This window comes from Zonotrichia leucophrys, chromosome 5, assembly GCF_028769735.1.
Source record: "Zonotrichia leucophrys gambelii isolate GWCS_2022_RI chromosome 5, RI_Zleu_2.0, whole genome shotgun sequence".
Lineage (NCBI taxonomy): Eukaryota > Metazoa > Chordata > Aves > Passeriformes > Passerellidae > Zonotrichia > Zonotrichia leucophrys.
This window is the reverse complement of record NC_088175.1, coordinates 58,763,808-58,782,461: the sequence shown is the minus strand read 5'-3', so window position 1 is coordinate 58,782,461 and position 18,654 is coordinate 58,763,808. Positions and strand designations below refer to the sequence as shown.

The 18,654-nt window shown below is 47.2% G+C and overlaps 1 protein-coding gene across 1 annotated transcript; it reads right to left on the bottom strand.

Annotated features, from left to right (window-relative positions):
• Positions 1-261: 261 nt before the first annotated feature.
• ATG14 (autophagy related 14) lies at positions 262-18,073 on the bottom strand. The gene is made up of 10 exons (XM_064715897.1): positions 17,856-18,073; positions 13,111-13,173; positions 12,932-12,974; positions 12,442-12,523; positions 8,161-8,398; positions 6,562-6,791; positions 5,656-5,773; positions 4,535-4,625; positions 4,335-4,420; positions 262-1,331 (listed from the first exon to the last, which is right to left on the bottom strand). Exons 1-10 carry the CDS (start codon positions 18,071-18,073, stop codon positions 1,025-1,027), a joined length of 1,476 nt encoding a protein of 491 aa, XP_064571967.1. The 3' UTR covers positions 262-1,024.
• Positions 18,074-18,654: the final 581 nt, after the last annotated feature.

The window sequence follows — 18,654 nt, the reverse complement described above, 5'->3', positions numbered from 1 at the left end:
CCGAGGGGGTCCCATCCTGCAGGGCAGAGGAGGAGGAGGAGGAGGAGCCCTTGCTCACCAAGTCAGCACCCACCTCCTGGCGTTCCAGGAGCCAGCTGTGCCAGGGGAACCAAACCAACTTCTTGGCAGTCAGTAAACAACAAACCCCACCACGAACACACAATAAAATAGGCTTACAAACACATGTAGTGTGGAGAGCACGTGACTTCACCAAACTGGCTTGAAATGGGGTTTTTCTAATGCTAAAAAGTGGCAGCATGGTGTGGTAACCGATGGATATTATTGCAGCAATGCAATTCTGGATCAGCATCCAATGTGGGTCTAGCAAGAGAATGTCCAGTGTTTCTTTGGTGTATGGTATTAAGAGTACAGAGCCTGTGTGCCTTAGCACAACACAAAACTTCTACGCTGACCAGTGGAAACAGCATGAAATAAGCCAGTTTTCTATGGCAAAACTGGGCAAAGATTCACAACCAAATCTAAACCAAGAGCAACTTGCTGTGTGAATTCCCTGTCCATGCTGATCATTTGTATTAAAAATATGGCAACAGAGATTAGAAAACATGTTAAAAATGCATAATTTTCATGTCCTGAATGAAAAAAATCTAGAAATACGCATTTTTGCATTATGCAAGACAGATTTAAAACACACACACACAAAGGAAAACCCTGTAAGGAGTTAAGAAAGTGGGAACTGCTGTCCAGACCGCGCCCTGAGCAGCCTTCCTGATCCAAACACTCCAAAATCTGATTCTTCTTCAGAAAGTAGAGCTGGAGGTCGCTGGGTCCTTTGCCAATCCTCGCTGCAGACAGAACCAAGACACCAAGTGCCCTGGCAGGATCCGTGGGCAGCACGGAGCTCATTTACAAAACGGGGCCCTCACAGTCGTCTTGGGGAAATAAAAAGGTTTTCTCCGGTTTACAAAACAGAAGTCTGACCTTTCCTTTGTTCCAGGCACTACTTAACTGAATAGGTAAAGGTTGGTTAGAGCCCAGTCAGGGAGGGGTTGCTGGCACAGCCCCGCTAGCGGTGCCCGGTGTAGGCCTTGAGCCACGAGGTGACCGAGGCGGCGGCCGACGAGATCATGCCGCCCGCGCTGCTGCTGGCGATGGGCTGCGACGCCTGCGTGCTCTGGCTCTGCAGCATCTCCACCTGCTGGGAGGGGATGTCACAGAACCTGGGGCTGGGCAGGTTCTCCCAGTCCGTGCCCAGGTCCGTCTCCTCGTCGCTCACGCGCTCGTCGCCGCTCTCGTCCGTCTCGCCCGCCGCGCTCGGCTCCACAAACTCCATGGAGTCCTCCAGGTCGGCGCTGATTTCAAAGGGGCCGGACCTGAGGGGAGGAGGACACCATCAGTGCCTCTGCCCTCCCACCCACAGCAGAGATGAAGTGCCTGTCTCTGCCAGCTGGCAGAGGGAGCTTGCTGTCACCCCTTGGATGTGACACAAACACTTGGCCCAGTAAAGGACAGGGCTCCAGACCATGGAGCAGGAACTTGGTGTCACCCCCTTGGATGTGACACAAACACTTGGCCCAGTAAAGGACAGGGCTCCAGACCATGGAGCAGTTGCAGGAACTTGGTGTCACCCCTTGGATGTGACACAAACACTTGGCCCAGTAAAGGACAGGGCTCCAGACCATGGAGCAGGAACAGGAACTTGGTGTCACCCCTTGGATGTGACACAAACACTTGGCCCAGGCAGGGACAGGGTTCCAGACCATGGAGCAGGAACGGTGGGAGGCAGAGCAGTTCTGCTCTGGCACGGACAGAGAAACACAGAGCAGAGCAGAAAAAGCTACTGGTGATAACTCAGGGCTTCACTGAGGGGAATCCTGCCTGGATGTGGAGCAGCTTTAATTTCCAACACCAAGAGAGCTCAGCTCTGCCAGGCTGTACCTTGCAACTCCCAGGTCTGGCACAACTCAGCAGTGGAGACTTCCCACTCTACCCTGAGCAACACCTCAAGCTCTTTCTCACTCTGAGGTTGGCCAGACCTGAACAGGCTGCCCAGAGAGGCTGAGGGGTCTCCTGTGGGGACACTCCAAACACAGAATCACAGAGTGGCTCAGGTTGGCAGTCACCACAGTGGCTCATCTGGTCCCATCTGCCTGCTCCAGCAGGGTCATCCCAGGGCACAGAATTGGATCTGAAATGGGTCACAGACGGCTCTAGAATGTCCCCAGTGAGGGAGGCTCCACACCCTCTCTGGTCTCTGCTCAGGGCTTGGTGCACAGGGAAGTTCTTCCTCACCTTCAGATGGAACTTGTGGGCACCAGCTCCTGCTCGTTGCTCTGGTGCCATTGCTGGGCCCCTGGGGCAGAGCCTGCCCTGTGTCTGAGCCCTCCCTGCAGGCAGGGACAGCGGGCAGAGCTCTGAGCAGGGCCATGGCTGCATCCCCAGGGTCCTGCAGGGTCCCAGCTGTGCTGTCACTCAGAGTTCCCTGCTGCCACTGCCTGGTGGGAGAGGCGATTGCATCCTGCCCATCCCACTGCTTTGGGCTGCCTGTATTCCAGGGAAAAAGGTGAATTCCCCACAGCAAGCAGAGTCCCTGACAGAGCTCACTCCAAGCCACAAAACTGCCCCGTGAACATGAGCAGGAATTTGATGGAATCATGGAATCATTTAGGTTGGCAAAGACCCCCAAGATCACTGAGTCCCACCATTAAACACAGGCCAGAGTTTATCCAGCCTCAGTGGGAGAAGGAGCCTTAAGCAGTGATTTGTCATGGGAAATATTAATCCAGATAATTAAAGCTTGGTAAAATTATAAGCATATGAAGCCAGCAGCATATAAAGGAGATTGTCAGGCAACCACAGCTTAGGTATCTAAAGGAAAACAAAGAGAGCTGGTTGCTGCAAACTTTGCAGCCAGCTGAGCAATGAAAGGCAAACACTCCTCTGTCATCATCTGGAAAGCAATGGGAGCTCTGCCTCCTGGCAAAGCCTTCTGCTAAACAAGGCAACACAAGGAGGAGTCATCGGGGTTGAGGCCAGAAGGGACCATTAGATCATCTCCAGTGACCTCCTGTCCAACAAAGGCCCCTGAGTCCCACCCTGCTCCCTGTCCTGAGCCCAGCAACTCCTGCCTGATGATGCATCCATCCCAGGAACCCATCCAGCCCTGAGAGGATGACAGAAGGAAGCAGAATCCCCACCTTCATTCCTGTGGGTAATTAATGTCTCTGCTAAGTGCATGGGCCTCATTTCAAGCAGCTCAGGCTCTCTGCTCCCAGTGGTGTCTGTAAAGCCACTCAGCAGCCTGGTGGGTATCTGACCCAGCTCTCCTGTAACCCTTCCTGTTACTCTCTGCACCCAGCTGGTGCATGGGGAGCCCTGGGACACCTGCACAGTGCCCACTGCAGCCCTGCACCCTCCAGAGCAGCTGCTTTCCTTTGAGGACACAGCTCTCCATCCTCTGGCTATTCCCAGCACTCTATTTCAGGCAGCAAGCACAGGTTTTTGTCCAAATCTTTTACAAAGATGTGGCTCCCCATGTCTGTGGGCTGGCTCAGTAGGGACAGATCCAGAGAGCACAAGGAAGTGGGAACAGGCAGCTCCTCTGAGTGGCACTGCAGGTTTTTGAATAAAACCAGATCCATACAAGAGAACAAAGCAGAAAAGCAGATTTCAGAACATCACTCACTGTGTTTAAGGGGGGAATAAAACATCAGGCACATCAAACAAATATTTGCAGACTGTCTTGGGCACAAGTGACTTGTGTCTGGGTTATCCCAATGGGGAAATCAGTGTTGTTTGCTTTCTTATATTTAACTTGTAAAAAAAGGAAATAAATTATTAAACTCAGTGTGTGCATGCCAGAACTGATGTTCTTTTCATCACGTTCTAAGCTAAGAGAACAGTTGTCTTTAATCTTAATTTACATATAAATGAGTATTGTTTAAAGGGTCAGCTTTGGTCTAGGCAGTTCACTGACTGGAAATATTCTGGGAAAGGTTTGCCTGGGATTCTTTCAGGGTTTGTATTTCTGGATGCTCTCAGGTATTTGCACGTTGGCAAGGTGTGGGCAGGGTCACACTGGGAGCATGGCAAAGCTGCCTGGAAAGGAATTCCTGCTCCTGGCTGCAGGGGAAATGAGTCCATCATCACTGCAAAGCCTCCAGCTGAGCCTGCCATAGGCAGGAGCACAGCAAACACACATCTGTACATTTAATTCCCTACTCAGGAGCCCCTTTTTCTGTCCAGTCTTTCCTCCTCCTGGACCTACCCTGATTTCTGTGCTGAGGACTGATCTACAGGCACAGCAGGAGAGAATTTCCCTCACAAGTAACAAGGCAAAGGCATCAATTCCAAAGTTCATATTTTGCTTTTCTTACCTGCCCAAGTTCTCGGTGTCTGGGCTGACCAGGTACATGAGGTTCCTGAGGGTATGCAGGGGGTGCAACAGATCTAAATTTACATGCTGACATGGGGAAGGGAAAAAAAAACAAACCATGATCAGGTCCTGAAGGAAACCAGCAGGCAGAGCTGATATTTAAAAAGCTATTTAAAGATATGAAATGTGCATCCCCCCTACCTGAGAGAAGCAGAGGTGAAGGATGTTAGCATTCAGCTTCTTCACTGCCCGTGTGAACCTGTGTCTGCTGAGATTCTCCCCACAGAATTCACTGTTAAAACACCACACCCACACACAAAAACACACAGAAAACAAAATGCTGTGAAAATACAGCATTTGCTGGAGGCATCAGCATTCCATGCCCTGGCTTCCTAACAAATCCTGGAGTAAAAATCCTCGCAGCGAGCACTTGTTCAAAGTCTGCAGCCAGTTCTAGAGTGCTGAGGAGATTAATTTTAAACCTAGCAGGACTTGAGCATTTTATCAGCAAGCTCTGCTTGCCCTGGCCTCACCAGTTTGCACAGGACAGGTGGTGGGAACTGTAGGGAACTCAGATCCACCTGAGCCAAACTGTTTCAGATCTCCTTTCAAGTCTTGCATCATTTCCTGTTCCCAACCTTTTCCTTCTCTGAGGGCTGAACACCCAAACAAAACCAGAGAATCACAGAAGGGTTTGGGTTGGAAGGGACTTAGAGATCATCTGGTTCCAACCCCCAAGCCACAGCAAAAAGCTGAAACCCTACACAACTTCTGTGTCCTCACTTTGACAGCCATTATTTTAAAACATTTTAAAGAATCTCAGCAGCACATCTGGAACCCGTGGTGCAGATCCCAGCTGCTCCACACAGACACCAAAACTCTCACAGTGCTCTGTTCTGGGGTTTACTCCCAGGATTTTTATGCCATCATTTATGACACTGCTGCCATGCCATATTGCAGCACTTGTCCCACAGCACAGGAGGCAGCAGAGCTGCTCAGGAGCTGGGATTGGGATTTTGTGGAGCACAGTGGGGTCCAGTGAAATGAAAAGTGCCATTTGTGCACTGCCATATTTCAGCTCTCATTTGAGGATGCTGAATATGTCAATTAGAGAGGTGTCATTTTCAACTCTGATGGCTGCTCTCCCTCTCAGGAAATAAAAAAGGAGGGAAGGACTGTTAACTGTGGTCTAAAATCCTGCTAGCCCTCCTCTCAAACAGCACAAAAATCCACAAACCACCTGTATTATCAAAAGCTGCTCCAATTCATTACTTTTTTGTTCAAACTAAGGTCACTGATTCCCTTGCTGTGTTTTTACTTGCCTGTTGCAGAGCTTCTTGGGAAGATTTACATCAAGTATGAGAGACAAAGTGTTAACAAGCTGAGTTGCATAGCACAATGCAGCACTGATGGTATGAGCAGGGTTATTATGTTCCATATCTGAAAGAAATAAAAACAACATGAAATCTTTGTTTTAAATGAAGTCTTGGTGGGTGTGTTAATATGTTCCTGGAGTCTACACTGGAATATGTCATTTCTGAGCAAGGAGAACAGCCTGAGTCTAGCAATCACTTCCAGTGAAATCTGTCAGAGGTTGGAAGAAAATAGTAATTCTTGGAATTCCTGTTAAGATGATGACATGTGAACTGTGTCAAAACTGTGAATAATTAACTTTCTCTATTTCACTGTGCTGTGCATCCCAGTGAGAATTTCATGCAGAAGAAGATTTCAGCAGACTAGTCATAAAATCACAGAATGCTTTGGGTTGGAAGGGACCTTAAAAACCATCTAGTTTCAACTGGGCAGGGAATCTTCTCCTAAAATCCCTAATCTGGCACTTATTTCTGGCTCAGGCTGAGAACAAACAGACCAGTTTAATAATTGTAGAGGAGATGTCAGGCCCAGTTTTTATATTTGCATTTGGGTAGGCTCAGGGAGAGCAATGCCTCAGGGAATGTGAACAAAATTCAGATCATTCAGGTTGATCCCAAGAGTGTTTCAAGCAATGCTGGAAATAGAAGCTCTACATCTGCTACTATTAGGAAACCATGAAGGTGTTGAAGTGCCAATGAATATCACTCTTGAGGGGAAACTACACCTCTTTTTTCACCTGTGAAACTTTGCCAGTTCCTTGAGGCTGAAGGATGTGACTCATGTGCAAGGACAAGCTCCTCAGTGCTTTTGCTGGCACTCAGAGTGTCCCAGCTGCCTAAAACCATGGCCCTTACCAGGTCCCTGTGTAGTTTTCTTCTCCTCCACCCAGCTGTAGTAAGCAGAGTAGTCGCCATTGTTGGGGAGGATGATCCAGGGCCCCGTGATGCTGATGCTGGTGTCGCCGTTGTGGTCGTCGCACACCCAGCGCCCTGACAGGTACGTGGTCCTGCGCGCCTCTGCCAGCTTGCTCACAGTGCTGGAGGTCATGGCATTGTCACTCTCTGAGGACACGTCTGCTGGGTCCCTGCAGGGCCCACAGGGGGTGCAAACAAGGGGTTGGCAATGGAATCAAACACACACTTGGCAGGCACTGAGCTGGGTTTCACCCAGGGCAAAGTGCTGGTAGGAACGCTCCTGTAAAAGTCCTCAGTCCCAAAACTGCTGTCATTTGTTCTGGGGTTTTTAATACCTGTTTTTGTAGAATCCTAGAAAGGTTTGGGTTGGAAAGGACCTTCTAGACCACTTCTGCAAAAGTCCTCATTCCCAAAACTACTGTCATTTGTTCATGTAGGTTTTATTTGTGTTTTGTAGAATCCAGGAATGGTTTGGGTTGGAAAGACTTTTAGACCACTTCTGCAAAACTCTCAGTTCCAAAACTACTGTCATTTGTTCTGAGGTTTTAATTGACTGTTTTTATAGAATCCTAGAAAGGTTTGGGTTGGAAAGGAGCTTACAGACCACTTCTGCAAAACTCCTCACTCCCAAAACTACTGTCATTTGTTCTTTGTAGGGTTTTTATTTGGCTGGTTTTGTAGAATCCAGGAATGGTTTGGGTTGGAAAGGACCTTCTAGACCACTTCTGCAAAACTCCTCACTCCCAAAACTACTGTCATTTGTTCTGGGGTTTTTAATTGACTGTTTTTGTAGAATCCTAGAAAGGTTTGGGTTGGAAGGGACCTTACAGACCATCTCATTCCACCCCTGCCATGGCAGGGACACCTTCCACTAGACCAGGCTGCTCCAAGCCCTGTCCAGCCTGGCCCTGAACACTTCCAGGCATGGGGAATCCATATTTTAAGGAAGTCTAACACTGGAAATGCAGCTCATATCTCTCAGTGGGGAGATGCAAGCACCTCCAGATTCAGATGTTCTGGGGTTTTTAACTGGCTGGTTTTGTAGAATCCAGGAATGGTTTGGGTTGGAAAGGACCTTATAGACCACTTCTGCAAAAGTCCTCATTCCCAAAACTACTTTTATTTTCTCTGGAATTTTAATACCCGTTTTTGTAGAATCCTAGAAAGGTTTGGGTTGGAAGGGACACCTCATCTCACTCTACCCTTGCCATGGGCAGGGACACCTTCCACTAGACCAGGCTGCTCCAAGCCCTGTCCAGCCTGGCCCTGAACACTTCCAGGCATGGGGAATATATACTTTAAGGAAATTTAAAATATAAAACTTCCTGGACATTCAGCTCATATCTCTCAGTGGGGAGATGCAAGCACCTCCAGATTCAGATTCTTCCATCCTGGACCTTCATCTGTGGGTGAGACCACAACTCCTCCTCCTCCTCACAGACCCTAAGGGAGCCAGACCACCTACCTCAGACCGACACAACTCCCTTGTGGGTGCCTAAAACCAAGCAAAAGGATCCCAGAAGGACAAGCCTGCCATACCTCATGCTTGTCTTCACCTCCTCCATGGGGAAGATGACCGAGGTCAGCTCCAGGATGTGCGCGCGCCGCAGGTTGGCCAGGTGCTCGTACTGCGTTTTCAGCTCGTAGGATTTCTTCTCCACCAGGTCTCCCAGCTTCCTGTTGTGCTTCTGGATCTTCTCCTTCTTCTCCTGGTGCCTCTGAGCCCTGCGATAATGCTTCTGGTTCTCCTCTTTAATCCTCAGCAGCCCCTCTGTGTCTGTGAGAACAGCAGCAGATGTTATCCCTTGGAAAAGGAGCTGGGAAGGGCTTGTAGGAAAAGCTTGAGAAAAGCTTTATTAATATTTATGGAAAACAAGATCTGTGGCAGCTTAAAACAGAAAACCCTGCTAAACTATGAACTTCTTCCAGCTGCTCAGTGGTACAACTTTTTAATCTCCTCTGGAGATCTCCAAAGAGACTGCAACTGGGATTATTCTTTCCCTATCTTTTAGCCAGCTATTTCTGGATTTGGAGCACAAAAGCCGAGTTTTCCCAGTTTAATTAAACTCCTGAGCTAATCATCCTGACAGAAATAACCTGACTGTACACGTCTGCATCGTGCTGGCCAAAAAGCCCTGCCCTGCTTGCAGCCAAAATCAAGTGCAGATAGCATCTTCACTCACCAGTGCTGGCACCTGTGCTGCTGCTGCTGTGGGTTATTTGGGATTCTCTCATGGATCCCAACAGTGCAGCTCCTTGTTCCCACAGGGAACATTTGCTATCCCCCCTTCCACTCACAAATGGGAGTTGTGCTCATGGGCTGAAGGGCTGCAACTGCCTGGATTCACTCCGTGTGTCAGGCTTGGAAAAATACCCTGCAAGAGCATCTTGAAGCATCCAAGGCTGGGCCTGATGATCTTAAAGGTCTTTTGCAACCTTGATGATCCCAAAATCTGCTAATTCAGATATAAAATAAGTGGCTGCAGTAATGAGAGTCAGCCACCTCTGTCTCTTGAAAACACAGGGAAAGATTTCTTGTGCTCTCCCCAAATTCACATTTAAAACTCTCCCTGTGCCCTAGTTTGAGGTGTGCCTGCCCCTGCAGACACAGAGGCTGCTCTCTCTGAACATCAGGAATTATTTCCAGTCATCTGATCTGCTGCAATCCATGGTGTGTCTGGTAGGAAGGAAGATCTGGTGTGTGGGAGATGCAAAGTCCCAAATTAAAGGAGGTGAGAAAAGCTCCTCCATGAAGATAAGAACTAATAATCCTCAGGTTTATATAATATAAATAAGTGACCCCTGATAGAGGAGCAATAGAAAAATCCACTTTTCTCTGAGCAATGCCAGAATCCCTATGTGTCAGCTATAATTCCCTTTCCTTTAAGCAGTCTTATAACATCAACAAAAAATCAATTAACACTTGCAGTCATATTCCCAAACTCTCCCTTTGCAAAAAGAACAGGAGACAGGACGAGGAGGAAAAGGTCCAGCTGTTCCATTTTCACATTTCATGTTTGACTTGAAAGGCTCCTTTTTCAGAGTGAACTCCCTTCCCTGCAGGTCCAACAGCAATTATTTGGGAGCAGGGGAGACACTGCACTGAAATTTCCTCTTCAGCAGTCCCAGTGCACACACAACTGTCCTGCCCTCTGCTTTATGAGGTGATTAAAAATCTGTCCCCAGGAGAATTTCAGGACACCACTGTGTCCCACACAGCTGCACTGCCTGATAAATGCAAGCCCAGGCACACTGATCTCTGCCCAGAGAGCTCTGCCAGGGATTTGCAAGCCTGTCTCCTTGAACTGCTCTGCACAGAAAGAAGGCAAACACACAGATTTTAAAACATTATTTTAAGCACCACCAATTATTGAGGTCTCCAAAAGCAGGAACCCAGTGTTCTAGAAATGGTTTTTATTTCAGAAAATGAAACTGTGCCACATGCAAGAGCAGAGAAACAACCTTTTCACACTTTTTAATGTGGACCAAAAGTGACCAAGTTGGATCCTGGTCTGTTGGCTACTCACAGCTAGAATTCATTCCTGGTCTCTCTCCAAAAGCAACTGAGCTAACAATAGGTTAGTTGGGCAATAGTCAGCTCAATTTTTAGGTTACATCTGATCAAATTCACTGTGAGTCAAGAGAAGTTGCAAAAGTTGCAGATAATAAATTCCACAGAAGAGTGGGAAAATGGAGAACTCCACTCCCTGGTTGGTCCTAACCCTGCCACCTCCAGAGCAGAGCACTTTGAGAAGAGGTGACTAATTCCTTAAAGTCACATTGATTTCCTCTTCTCCTTCCTTCACAGGCAACAGACAAAAAGTCATAATCTAATCTCCATAACAATAATCATCTACCCACTGACAAGCTTGTTTTTCTTCAACTTCCTCTTCTCTAAACCAAACATGAATTTTCTGAGCTGTTGTATTTCATTTCCAATGCTCAGACTTTCCTCAGATGATTTGTATCTTTCTTAAATTGTTTAAATTGGACACCAGGCTTCCACTGAAGCAACAACACCTGGCACAGCAGGATAACTGCTTCCATCTTAAATACAGCACTTATATTAGTTAACCCAGAAAGAGGCCTGAACCTTTCTGGAGCAGCACAGGATTGATAATTTTTATTTAATTTGCAATTCCCCAGATCCCTTCCGGCCAAATCTCACCACCATCCCCCATTCTGGGTTTATGTTTCTCTTTACAACAATGTGTACCCTGATTTTGTCCTTTCCAGATGATGCTGTCTATTTATCTGCATGTTTTGATTTTGGTCCTGGTCTGCACAGAAGTCATTTCACCATCCAGCCTGGCTTCCTCCATTCCATGCTCTATTCTGCTGAGCTATTATGGGGAATACTGCCAGGAACTGCTGAGCTCCACCTGCCTCACCTCCTCAGCTTGACCAGTGCCACCACTCCTTGAATGAAGCTTTTCTAACCTTCTGTAATGACCTTGCAGGGCTTACACCCACAGCAAATTTTGTTTGCTCACAATTTCAGGCAGTGCCCAAATCCAAGCTATGTGCAGCTTCTGCTTCATCCCCCACTTCACTTCTTGATCCCCACTGAGGGGTTGATTTGACATGGATATCATGACATAAATAACAAAACATGGATTTGACATGAATACATAACCAAGTGATGGCTGTTTTTACCTGTCAGTTACCAGCAGAGCCCCCTGGGTGTGTGAAGGATTCCTGTCACCAATCTGAGGTTCTGCCTTGCTGCACCCTTTGGAAGCAGGAACTGTTCTCAGCTTCCTCACACACCCTCACAGGCTCCCAAGTGCTCCCCAGACCACCTCAGCTTCTTCCTTGGCTTCCATAAAGCAAAGCAATGTGCAGCTCTCTGTTTCCTTTCCTTAGCCTGCAACTGAGTCCTCTCATGATGTCAAATTTACCCAGGCTAAGCAGCTGATCCCATTTTCTTTGCAGGAAGATGGAGCAAAGGCAGCACTGAATGAATGCCTCAGACTTCTCTGCACTGTTATTTGCTCTCTTTCCTGTTAACTAACACACTTTTCTGCTCCTTCACCTTTTCATCACCCATTTATTATTGTTACTATCCATCTCCTTTTTAATTGAAAATAATTTTGCATCTCATCCTTTTTGATTTTTCACCCCAAGCCCGTGCCAATCCTTTATGACTCTTCTCAGGTTCTGCCTCTGCTTCCACTCTCTGTATGGCTCCTCTTGAATTCAAAGCCATAAAAATATCCCAGATTCAATCAATATGCTTCTGAATATGCCTCCTCTACTTCCCTTGCATGTGGATTGTAAGGAGAGCTGCACATTCTCTTCTGAAAAATGACCCTGCAAATTTAGTGTAAAACAGTCTAATGGGTTTCAAAAATGAAGTTTTTGAATGGAACCTACATCTTAATTTCAGTGACTCTTGCTCAGGTAGGATTTTAGGATTTTCAGACAGGTGTGGGTTAAAATTCAGCAGTTTCAGGAAATCTGTGACAGCTGCAGAGCTGGCTGCTCCTCCTTATCAAGAGGAAGTGATCAGAAACACTACACTGAATAAAGCCATCTCTAGGGACACAGCCAGAGCCACAGGCTGCTAAGCATTTGCTCTTAAAGCTGCTGCAAAACCATCTCCATCCAGCTGAATAATGTCTGCTGTTTGCTAATTAAAACCCAAGCATAAAAAGGCCAAAATCCACTCACTGATTTGCCTTCAAGTTGATTTAAGAAGCGACTGTTTGGAAATTCACCATTTTTTAAAAAAACTAACGCACAAATTCACCTCAATTGATTTTTCACTCTAAGGCACAGGGAGATTTTCCACATCACAAAAGCACAGGCATTACTCACGTCTTGTCATTTCATCATTTTCCTTGCAAATGGTCTGTTTCAGCTGCTCAATCCTCATCTTGCAAGACATTATTTTCCATCTCTGAAAAAGAACATTCAGCAACTCTAGGGCACAAATGACTTCAAACATGCTGAACTAATGATTAACAGCAAAGCCAGCAAGCTTTAGTGCAAAAAGTAGCAGGATGCTCTTGAATGGATCAAACAATTAAATATTTCATACAGTGCATTGTGCACAGAAGAATGGCACAAACAAAATGGTGCTTAGTATAAAGTGAATCAGTAAAATAAGTTATTGAACAAATATCTAGTGAGAAATGAAAAATTCAGACAGCTTGGAGCACTCTGCTGGCAGAGCCCATTTCAGTTGTGCTTACAACAGGCTCTTTGGGAAAGCAGCACAATGCCCTCAAGGTAAACTGTAACTTTAAACTATGAGATCTAGGAATTCAGAGAGTTTAAAAACCATGGCACACTTGGAGCAACTCACCAGCTGATCAGTTATTTCTTTCCCTTCCATGGCCTTCAAAACACTAGAGGAAAAAAACACGATTGAAAGTTTTATGACTATCTGGACTTCATCTGTCTGCAGCAACAGTGTGTTAAAAGAGACTGTTTCCTTTTATGAGATCTCTTAGCTTTTATATCAATTTAATAAATGCAACTTACTGGTTTTGGAATTCTCTCTGTTTGGTTTTAAGATGCATCAGCCTTTCTTTCTTCTCTGAAAACCTGGAAGAGATTAAATTCTTTTATTGATATTTTGCACAATTACAGCACTGTAAGTTGTCTGAAAAAGAGAATAAAATTGAAGCTTGGGGATTCTCCAAACCTCAGCTATCTGTCTTGATGTGGGGAAGTTAATGGCTAAATGTGTAAAACTCCTGCAGAATTCTAGAGCATGAGTCTCACTGGAATTGCAACAGAGCCTCTAAGCTGGAGAAACATCAGTGTTGTGTTATCAAACAAATAGCAAATTTCTGCTATTTCTAGATTTATGGCTTAGCAAGAGCAGTGTTTAGTGTGTTACAAAAAACATGGAGTACTTTAAAAGACCTTCAGTCACTGGAGAAATAAATAGTACTATCTCACACAGCCCATGACCCACATGTCTGCTTCAGCTCTGCTGCACTGGACTCCAGGATATGGGAACTGATCAGAAAGGAATTTTTTCAGATTCATCACCCTGTGTTATCACCCTTTCAGTACACAGAAGCCACATTCTGCCCCCTTATTGCTCCACAATTCATTCTATTTTTCTCTGCAACACACAGAATTGATGATTTCATCCTACCAGAGCTGTGACATTTGCAGATTCCCCATCCCTGCAAGTGTTCAAGGCCAGGCAGGATGAGACACGAAGGTGTCCATGGCAGGGTTGGAACTAGATGGTCCTTAAGGTCCCTTCCAACCCAAACCATGTGGTTTTATGAATTTACCTTAATTTCATGGAAATTTAAGCTTTATTTAGAAAGAATAGTACACAAAGGCTTGACAGGATGACATCTTGGATTTCCCTCTCTGTTACTCTGTTACATGTGGTTTTATGATTTTACTTTCATTTCATGGACATTTAAGCTTTATTTAGAAAGAATAGTACACTAAGCCTTGACAGGATGACATCTTGGATTTCCCTCTCTGTTACTCCATAATAAATCCAGAGAAGAACTTCAAAATGCTTCACTTTTTTCCTTCAAGTGCTGAAAGCTTGGTGACTACCTTTGGATTCACAGTGTGTGTAACCACCCTCCCAGATGACATTAGCATTAGAACAACAAAACCACGGGCTGCTGCTTTTGTAGTCAAGCAAAAGAATCTGTTTCCCTTCCAAAACAAACCCAAACCAAATGCAGGTGCTTGGCACCAAAGCCAGAGGCCACACGTGAGCTGGAGGAATGTGGTGCAACTGGAGGCCAGCTGCTCAGCCCAGCTCATCCCCTCTTCCTGTGTGTCCTCACCCCAGGAGTCACCCTGGAAATGACAAAAGGCCCTGCAGGAGCCTCCTGTTTACCAGAGAGCAGAGCACACCTTTGGCTGCCACCAGAAATCCCCTGGCCCAGAAACACAGAGCTCACCCAGGCAGAGCACTGGGGTCACCTGGCAGTTCTTGGTTTCTGAGCTGCATTTGTGGGCACAAACCCTGACTGAACAGAATGATCCAATTCCTGCCCATCACAGCAGCAAAAAGCTGAATGAGCTGCCAAAGAACAGAGGAATAAATGAAGTTCTGGCTGTGGAGGGAAGGCAGAAGTGTTTGTGGAAGAAATTGCAGCTCACCACGCGCTCCGGCAGCGATGTCAAACAGCTCCCACCAACCCCTCCAGCAGCCTCCTCCCAAGCAAACATTTCCACTGCTTTATATAGCTCTGATTTCAACTGCACTGCATCCTGCAACTCCTCCTTCTTTCTACATCTTTAGCCTTTCAATCTGGCAAAGAAACAAAACTTGGGATGAATTATTATAGGAACTCCCATCAAATGTAAACTGAGAGGAGAGCACATCTTGAATTACCCATGGAATGTTTCTCTTTCCTCAAGTCTTATCACATTAAGGTGAGATTTTCTGTGGTTGCCTGGCTTATTTCCACATGTTCATGATTAGAGAGAAGCAACCAGAGAGAGAGGCTTCCTAATCTACAGGAGTTGATTAATGCTGAAGGAGCTGAGGGCACAATATTCACTATAACTGCTGAAAAAATTCACTATTCCTAACCAGAACCCATAGCCAGGCTCAGACATCACAATTACATTGAGTTTGGCATTTGCCATGTGCAGATGCACAAAGCAAAGCAATTCAGCAGTCTGGGGAACACACTCAGAATTTCTGCACACACCAGGCTGGAGGACACTCCCAGGAGGAAGGAGAAGCTCTGAGCTGAGACCAACACCAAGATGCCAGCTTGGCTTTTGAACACACAACACATTAGTCATGAAAGGAAGGATGGCAGTGACTGTTCTCCTGCAGGACTTCTGGACTACTCATCCTTAATTGCAGCTCTCCTTAAGTCATTAATCTTAACAGCTCCTCAGTCTCTCCCCCTCACAGATATGGAGTGTGATTTTTGCCAGACAGATGATAACTTCCAGTTTTACTGTAGTTCTTCTAAAAGTTAGCTCACAAAATAGTCCCGTGAAATCTGAAATAATTACAACGTGAAATTGTTTGTCTTCGTATAAGGAAAATTCACAAGAAAATTCTAAAAATAAATCACTGTTGGATACAAGGAGTAATGTTTGGTTTCTTTCTATTTAACCAGGAAGATAATGATCCTTTTCCTCCATCTGCAACACTTCAAAAAGACAAATGGGAGGCCCAAGTGCCCCCAAACACTTCCACATTCTGAATTTCTCACACTGAGCCACTCAGCAAAGCCCTTGCCATGACACTCCTCCAGCAGTGGCCGATCTAAAATTAACCCAGGCACTACTAGAAGGCATAAAATAAATAAATAAACAAACAAGGGTGGCTGTAAACAGGAGCTGAGAGGCCCCCAGTGAACTGCACCTGTCCCTGCATGGCTCTGCCCTGGGCACCATTTCAAACATCTCCCCCTCTCCCAGGGCTCACACCACAGGAAATTCAGAGACACCCACAAAGAGCAAACAAAGAAAACTGACCCCTTCCCCCTGATTCTTAAATCAGTCATTCCAAATATTAATTAGAGAATGCAAACAAAATGTTTCAGGCATGGTTTAAACATAATCCCATTATCCTCAAAACCCAAGCTTTTGTCCCTACACAGAGCTCCTGCAGCCACTAAAGACATTTAGGTTGTTAACATTGTGTTATTCACACAGGAGTGCTGTTCCTTTGATTCATTAAAATAAATTTGCCATTTTTAATGAATTGCACTACTGCAATTAATTGATGGAAAAGTTCTGAGCAGCAGGAGAAACAAAGCCTGGGGAAATGGAGAGTGTAGGGAGGCCCCAGGTTAATACCACAGCAGTGACCCCCAGAGATGGAACTGTGATCTCCAGGAAGAGAAGGGGGAAAAAAAGACCAAAAAAAAAAAGAAAAAAAAGAGATTTAACACTTGCAGTTAAAAACCACAAGGTAAATATACAGGAGCCTTTCCAGCCACAGACAAGTGGGGCAGTGAAAGCTTCTCAGGAGGATGCAGTGACAACTGTCAGACAGAAAAGCTGATCCTGTCTCATGTGAGAAGATAAAGAGGGTTTTCTCTTACACTGCTGCTTCTGGTACTTTGGCTAAAGCTGCTTCTTTATGACTTCATTTTCCTGATGGGCAGAGACTTCTTAAGCCTTGGTTAATACAAAACAACAGGGCTTCAACTCTAACAAAGGCTACAATTGAATTTCTATAATTAAACCTGATGTTTAGCCAAAAACTTAAGGCTGCAAAAGAGACAGGAAAAAACCCAAACTTGGTTTATATTCCAAGCTCCATAGCCAACCTTTTAATAGAATCTGCAGAAAACCCCAAGCAGTCTCACACAACTACACGTTTTCCACCTATTTTAGCCAGGCTAAATCTAGTTTGTGGTTCTCCAACACAGCTTTTTTTCCATTAAAAAAGGGAACAGACAGACAGACTTTAGTGACAGACTAAAGTCTGAGATCTTCAAGCTGACTCACACTGGCTGACAGCATTTCCCCACTGCCGTGGGTGCTGGTGGGTGAAAGGCACCACTGTCCCCGTGCTCCTGGGGACACAAGGAGCCTTTGGAGCGAGGACACGGCCACCCCACACCCTTCCCAAAATAGCCCCAGGAATCGCTCCCAAAGGCTGCCAACGAGGGACCAGGAACACGGTGCCAGCCAGGGATCAGAGCCCTTCCAGACATGGCCCTGGGGACTTTTGAAGAATCTGGGCTGGAGGAGCCACCTGAGTCATTCCAGGAGGGAATTTGTTTACGGGCACAGCGCTCACCCAGCGCTCCACTTGCCACACCATGAACTCAAGCGGATACTTTTTTTGTCCACATTTATGGGTATACACACAAGAAAATGTTTCTTTTCTTTCTTATACACCTTCCTAATTTTGCTTAACGGTTTAGAAAACGACTATTTCAAGGAGTGTTGGCGAAAAGAGGGAAATCGTATGAAATAACACTGAACGGGTCTCTGTGCCCTGAACTGCCTGGAGCTTCTGTGGCTACATCGCCACCGACACATCTGCACCTGACCGAGTGTTACTCGGGGTCACTCCTTAATTATTATTATTAAAAATATTATGATTCCAAGGCTCGTACCGAGGGTCCTGCTGTGTCCGCCCCCAGTCTCAGGGTGGGCCCGGCGGCCCCCGGAGCGTTCCCCACCCACACCCTGAGCCCCCCGAGCCCCGGGACAGCGGGGAACGGGCACAGCCCGGCCCCCCGCCCGGCCCCGAGGCACAGCGACCGCAGCCGGGCAGGGAGAGCCCGCCCCGCTCCCCTCAGCGCCGCCGGTACCTCTCGGAGTCGCGCCCGTCGAAGAAGACGAAGTCGCCGCTCTGCACGCACTTGGCGCAGGTGAGGCGGCGGCGCGTGGTGTTGCAGAGCGGGCACCGCTCCACCGCCACGTAGAGACCCTCGGCGTCCTCCTCGGCGCCGCGCAGAGCCCCGGGCCCGGCGGCGCTGCCCCCGCCCGGCCCCGCGGGCTGCGGCCGGCGGCCGCTGGGAGCCGCCATGTTGGGGCCGCGGGTCACGTGGGACGCTGTTGCCGGGCAGGGCATTGTGGGAAGGGGCGCTGAGGCGGCGGGAGGGAGCGGGGGAGGGCGCGGGAAAAATCTTAATTTTTAATAAAAACTGCGCCCTTTGCCTTCTGCAGGAGGAAAGGGAACACCGCTGGGATCGGCACAGAGCGATGGGGGTGTTGTATTCCGGTTCGCGGGGCTTCACAGCGGGTAGCCGTAGCATAAGCAGGCGGTAACGCTGCTGTGGGGACTGCGGCTCCCAGCGAAAGCGCGGCCGTGTATTTACAGTAATATCCAAATCGCTTTGTCCAAGCGGCAGATACCGAGGCAGATCCTGAAAACCGACAGAGGGAGGTTGCCACAACCCAGCCTCCATGGTGGGGCGACGATGAGGAGTTAAAGACAGAGGATGAAGGAGGGTTGAGGAGAAGGAACCTTAAAAATCATCCAGTTCCAAGCTCCTGCCCTCTAAAGGAGCCCCTTCCACCATCCCAGGGTGTCCGAGCCCTGTCCAGCCCGGCCTTGGGCACTTCAGGGATCCAGGGGCAGCCACAGCTGCTCTGGGCACCCTGTGC